Source organism: Entamoeba dispar, genomic scaffold, assembly GCF_000209125.1.
Source record: "Entamoeba dispar SAW760 scf_1105229457559 genomic scaffold, whole genome shotgun sequence".
Lineage (NCBI taxonomy): Eukaryota > Evosea > Mastigamoebida > Endamoebidae > Entamoeba > Entamoeba dispar.
Window position 1 is genome coordinate 5,868 of NW_001852803.1, and position 5,791 is coordinate 11,658.

At 22.1% G+C, this 5,791-nt stretch overlaps 2 protein-coding genes across 2 annotated transcripts in view, besides 13 other annotated features; both read left to right on the forward strand.

The window, feature by feature from the left end:
* The window catches only part of EDI_131370 (uncharacterized protein), a gene marked incomplete at both ends in the record, with an annotated part of 2,059 nt that extends 629 nt beyond the window's left edge, over positions 1-1,430 (forward strand). The window contains one exon of the mRNA XM_001733545.1: positions 20-1,430. Within this exon, the coding sequence (XP_001733597.1) occupies positions 20-1,430 (1,411 nt within the window). The remainder of the gene's footprint in view (positions 1-19) is intronic.
* Positions 1,431-1,647: 217 nt separating this feature from the next.
* Positions 1,648-1,739: a sequence feature (AT_rich).
* A 178-nt stretch (positions 1,740-1,917) lies between these two features.
* Positions 1,918-2,104: a microsatellite.
* A 159-nt stretch (positions 2,105-2,263) lies between these two features.
* Positions 2,264-2,286: a sequence feature (AT_rich).
* A 105-nt stretch (positions 2,287-2,391) lies between these two features.
* Positions 2,392-2,477: a sequence feature (AT_rich).
* Positions 2,478-2,541: 64 nt separating this feature from the next.
* Positions 2,542-2,573: a sequence feature (AT_rich).
* Positions 2,574-2,690: 117 nt separating this feature from the next.
* Positions 2,691-2,758: a sequence feature (AT_rich).
* Positions 2,759-2,796: 38 nt separating this feature from the next.
* Positions 2,797-2,856: a sequence feature (AT_rich).
* Positions 2,857-2,960: 104 nt separating this feature from the next.
* Positions 2,961-3,015: a sequence feature (AT_rich).
* Positions 3,016-3,322: 307 nt separating this feature from the next.
* Positions 3,323-3,360: a sequence feature (AT_rich).
* A 54-nt stretch (positions 3,361-3,414) lies between these two features.
* Positions 3,415-3,438: a sequence feature (AT_rich).
* Positions 3,439-3,452: 14 nt separating this feature from the next.
* Positions 3,453-3,532: a repeat region.
* A 336-nt stretch (positions 3,533-3,868) lies between these two features.
* EDI_131490 (uncharacterized protein) lies at positions 3,869-5,073 on the forward strand (the record flags this gene model as incomplete). The annotated part of the gene is made up of 2 exons (XM_001733546.1): positions 3,869-4,066; positions 4,123-5,073. The coding sequence occupies 2 exons, from the start codon at positions 3,869-3,871 to the stop codon at positions 5,071-5,073; spliced, it is 1,149 nt and encodes a 382-aa protein (XP_001733598.1).
* Positions 5,074-5,181: 108 nt separating this feature from the next.
* Positions 5,182-5,277: a sequence feature (AT_rich).
* A 68-nt stretch (positions 5,278-5,345) lies between these two features.
* Positions 5,346-5,511: a microsatellite.
* Positions 5,512-5,791: the final 280 nt, after the last annotated feature.

Sequence of the window (5,791 nt, forward strand, 5' to 3'; positions counted from 1 at the left end):
GTTATGTAAAGATATGTAGTCTGAAATGCAGATTCCCTCTTTTATTTGGAGTTAGTTTAATTGATGGTGAAAGATTAATTTATTCTCATTATAACCAAAATGAATCAATTCATTTGTATCAAATGATAAATAGACCAACACAATCATGGTGTTTTGGATGGTACTCATTTCAGTATTCAATTTCAGAAAATAATTCTTACCAAATAGCATTTGGTAGAATGATAAAGACATCATTTCAAAGCATTGAAGAAATACAAATTTTATGTAATACAACCAAACCATTAGATGTTCAATGTATTATAAAGAAAGGGTTCATTCAAAATAATGTTATATTTAAAGTACTTACTAAGAATGAAATTCAAGAATATTCCTGGAGTTGTCCATCATACGATATTCCATTTGAATATTACAATAATTTTATTTTAACAAAACAACCAAGTTCTTCTGAAATTATTCAACTTTTTAATAAATTGTCATGTCCAAATGAAGCTGCTTTAATTATTACTCTTCGTATCATTCCATCTATTTGTTTATCATTAAGTGAAATTGTAAAAAGTTCATTTAATGAATTACAACAAATAGAAACTACAATTGCTTCAATTATAAAAGCATTAAAATTATTATTTCCACCTTCTTTTGATAAAGACCAAACTAATAAAGAAAAAGCATTTTGGGAAGAGAGATATGATTATTTTATTCAGTTAGACAAAATTCAAAAATCTATTTGTTTACTCAAAATTTACTCAGGAATAAAGACAAGTATCTTATTACCTCAATCATTTCAATACATTTCGTTGGAACGATTAATTGATACAGATGATTGTATTAACCAAGTTCAACAATTTAATAACGAAATTATTCATTCTACAAAAAACTATTCATTACTTAGTTTATTCAATAATTGTGGTGAATTGTTTTCATTATATGAATGTGTTAAAGAGGAAGTAATTATTAACTTAAAGAATAATATGTCTTTGACTTGTTTTTTATTTTTAATGAAAACAAGTTTTAGTGTTGCAAGGATAGTAGTTGATATACTATTAGAACAGAGTGAATATGATTTATGTAATAAATTGGTTGTAAGATTAGAATCAACTCAACTAACTGAATACCATAAAATAAGAACTAATGAATGTTTGACTATTCAAAACGAATTATCAAATAATGATATGATTGAATCAAAACTTTTAAAGGTTGAGATGGTTGACTCTTCTTTCACATTAGAAGAAAGAGAAAAAGAACTTTTTAATATCCTTTGTGATTTGGCAATGGAAAAAAAATCTTCTTATATTGAAAAACTTAAAGGAAGAGTTGTATTAGTAGGTGAAAGAATTTCTCTTCAAAAAAAATTAATAGCTGAAGGTCATTTAACAGAAGACTCTCAATCAATCCTTCTGCCGATACATCAACTCCAGTCAATAAAAAAATAAAATAAAAGAAACCAAAACTTCTCACAAATGTTTTTATGATAACCATGTATTTTAATTGTGATTTTTTTTCTTTTTGAAACAACTAAACGAAGTAGAATAGTACTAAAAAAAAAACAAAGCCCAAAAATAAATAAGTCATTTTCTTTTATTCTACAGTTTTTAGTAGTAGTTATTTAATAGAATATTCTTTGAACAATTATTTCTCCTGTTTTACATGAATAAAAAATTTAATAAATCAAATAAAATTATTTTTCTTTTTATTACAATAATTTATTAAATCTACTTATAAACATTCATTTAATATTAATTGGTGAATAAGTAAACAATGGAAAATAAGGTAATAGTCATAAGAGTGAGAACAAATGATATAAATTGAAAAATATAATACCTAAGAACAGAATGACTAATAAACCAATAAAAGGAAAATAAAATAAATAACTCAATACTAATTTGATATCTATCATAAAATAATTAATCTATATAATGTAAATATGATAAATTGAAATAAAAAAATAAATAAGAAGAAATAATTAAGAAAAGTTAAAGAACAAAAAGGTATATTAAATACAAAGAAGAAACAAGTAGTAAATAAAAAATAGTAAAATAAAAGTCAATAAAATTTTATGGTTGAGTATAAAAGACAATAATACTTAAATAATATAATAAGAAAATAATTAAAAGTTAAAAAAAAAATTTATTATCAATTCACAGAAAAATAGTCAATAAAGTTATAATCAAAAACAATGTATAACTTTTTAATATGGACCACGAAATTATTGAAATATGAAAGTAAAAAAAAATTATAAAATGTGATTTCGTAATACAAAACATCCATATATAAAATAAATATTTATAACGATGATAAATATCCATAGGAATTTAATTGTAAAGATATAATAAAAATGTAAAGAATAAAAAGTAGGACATTTAATCTTAAACCTTATAAAAGAAAAGATTGTTCATTATAATGAATAATAAAAGATATATCAAAGATAATATATAATAAAACTTTGTAATAAGTAATTGTTTAATAAATAATATTATATTGAAAGAAAACAACAATTAACTAAAGTGAAACAATAAGAAGAGAAGTAAAAATGAGTATAAGAACTAAATATTAAATTAATTGATAAAATAAATTAACAACAAAATTACTAAACTGAGAATAATACCTTTTTATTCCATTGAAATGAAATTTATAATTAGTTATTAGAGATGGTAAAGCAGAAGGTAAGGATTAATCAAATCAGAAATAAGTTCTATTAATATTAATTATTTATTTTTGATTCAATTCAAAAATAATCAAAAAAAGTTTTAACATATTTAAAGAAGTTAGAAAAAAACTCATTCAAGTGATAATTACCCCTTAATTACTTTTTTTTTCTTATATAATTTTATTTTCAAATAATAATTTTAATAAAAATTAGGAAGAAGTGATTGCATGGCAGACTTCTTCAGATTTTTTCTCATTAAATTTGTTACATAATTGTTAGATTAACAATTTCAAATTAGTTTAGTGTTTAAATTTGGTTAAATATTATTAGAAAAAAAATGATTTATTTGAAAAAAAGTATAATAAAAAAAACCAAACTATTGATTTAAAGCAGAAATCTATGTTCTGTTAATGGTTTTTATTGTTAAATATTTCTAAGCAAGGAGATAAATCTCATTACAATTTTATGATGTTTAAGATTCCTTTAATTACTATCAAATTTTTACATATAGATTATTGTGATAAACCAAAACAAAATATTAAACAAAGTAACGGAATTTTTCTTTTTTCTTACTACAGATTTGCTAAAATATAACTAATTGGTATTTACCTCCTTTTAATAACTAACTTTTTCATTAACTGATAATTTTAATTGTCCCTTTTAATTAACTGAATTCACTTTATTTATTTGAATAATTAATATTTAAATAAAAATAAGTTTTCATGATGTTTAAAACGTTTTCGTTGAATAATTATTGAAATAGAATATCCTTAAATTATATTATATTTTTTAAAGTTCTTTTTAATTAAGGACGAAGGGACACGATTAGTCTCCCGTGAGCTAGCAACAATAGAATCTAATTCTATTAACACTTAACTTATTATTTTTATTTCTAAAATTCTTTTAAATTAATTATTTTCCTCTCTTTACAAACCTATTTCATTTATCAAATATGAAACTTAATTAATAATAACAATTCTTTGATGATTTTTTCCAATAGAAAAGTATCAAAATTAAAAAATTAAAAAGGAACTATTTTACAATTAGAAAAAACAAATAACAAGTAATTTCATTTTTTTTGAATTTGAATTGAAGATATAAACTGTTTAAATAAAAAGGAATAAAATAGCCTTATTTCTTATTGAATACTCCAAGATAAAAATAGCTTTTTAACAAAATAGGTTAAAACTATTTTTTTGTTCGAACTAGTTTGACTAGTTATTAATGTCTGAATCAATTAACAAATATTCTAAAATCTCAACAAGTGGAAGTAAAATATCAAGGGCATTTAATGGGTCTTCACAAAATTATTCAATTACAATAGATTCGGTATCTATGACATCAAAAAAATCTGTTGAAGAAAAATTAAGGGAATTATTATTCAGAGAGAACTCTATTTTATTAAAGTCGTATTGTGATAATGTTTGTTTTATTTTTTAAAGTTACAACCTTTTTTTAATACTGATTATTCTTCTTAGTTATTGAAAAAAGACCCTCAAACAAATCAAGTGTTTAGTCTCATTCTCTTTTATTCTTCACGTGGTAAAGTTACTCAGTTATTATGTCAAGTTGGAAGACGTGAAATTAAAGAAGCTAAAGCAGGTACTCCTTTATTTAGAGGAAATACTCCATTTATTCGGTTATACAGTTATTATCTCTTCTTTTATTGTAGTGATTTTATGAATAAAACAACTTCAGAAGTAATGAATGAAACAGGATTAAATAAATTAAGTCCAGTAGAATATGATGATGAAACATGGGTAGAAGAATTCGTTCGGTATTATTCACTTTTAATAATTCAAAATGCCAACTGTATTCCATGTCATCAAAGAAAAATAATCAAAAGTCTTCTTTGTTCTCCATCAGTTAAAGATGATATAATAAAAAAGAAACAAATATTTTCTACGTTAATGTTCCTTCGTTACCTTTTTGTTCCATTCTTAAAACATCCATATATTCTGAAATCACTTCAAAAATGTGTTTCAGAATGGATTAGAGAAGGTGAAGAAAAAGATAAAAAACAAGGAAATACAACAGATATTTTTAATGAATTAAAATTGAGTTTAGACCATCTTTATGATAATGTAGTAAATTCTCCTGTTGGATTTGAAGTTGGAATGATAAATTTAAAACAACAAGAACAATCCTTAAATGAACTAATGGATATACTTAAAGATAATTTATTTACACTAAGTTCAGATTATAGTGGTGACTTTCAAGAGATATTTAATTTGGTTAAAGGAAAACAAGAAGTAGATACTTCAACTAATATGGAATTTGCTACTGATGAATTAAAACATTGGACTGGAAGTAAATTAGAGATTGCTTCACAATTAAACTGTGAATTAAAATTTAAAATAACAGAATTGACAAGAGAGAATGAACGTATTAAACACAAGATTTCATTTATTAACAACTATTTTTTATAATTTAATCGTTTTTATGTATTTATTTGTTCTAATAACAGAAAGAGTGTGGGTGGTGATGATGAGTCTAACAAATTTTAATACAGTAGTAACTCAAGACAATGAATATACAAATAAATATCATTAATTAAAAATGTTTTTGTTAATCTATTTTCTGTTTTTTTTATTATATAATAAAATCTTTATCTTTAATTTTCTTATTTAATAGAAAACAAAAAGTTCTTGTGAATTGTTCAATGAACTTAAGTATAAGTTAGTACATAACAGAGAGAGATAAAGAAAAAGAAGAAGGAGAATAAAAACAAAGAATAAGGATATAAAATTCATTAACAAAATAAAAAATTTTTTAAATAATAAAGAAAAAATAAAAAATAGTAAAAAAAAAGTTGAAATTAAATTGAAAACAATAAAAAAAAGAAAATTAATGATAAAATAAGAAATTCATCGAATTTCGAATTGAAAAGGATAAAAAACTGAAAAAAATAAGTTGTGGGTGTTAAGATGAATACAATAGTTCATCCACTAGAGAAAGTATTTTTAAAAACAATTATACAATATTTTACTGATTGTTCAACAATTCTAAAGTTCGTTTTTATTAATAAAAAGTGTGGAGAAGTTCCTAAAATGATAAAAAAGAATCCATTCTTTTTAAAAAAAGTAGAAAGAGATTGTAATAGTTGTGTTAAATTTATTAGAGAATTTAAATTATTTCCATATATAG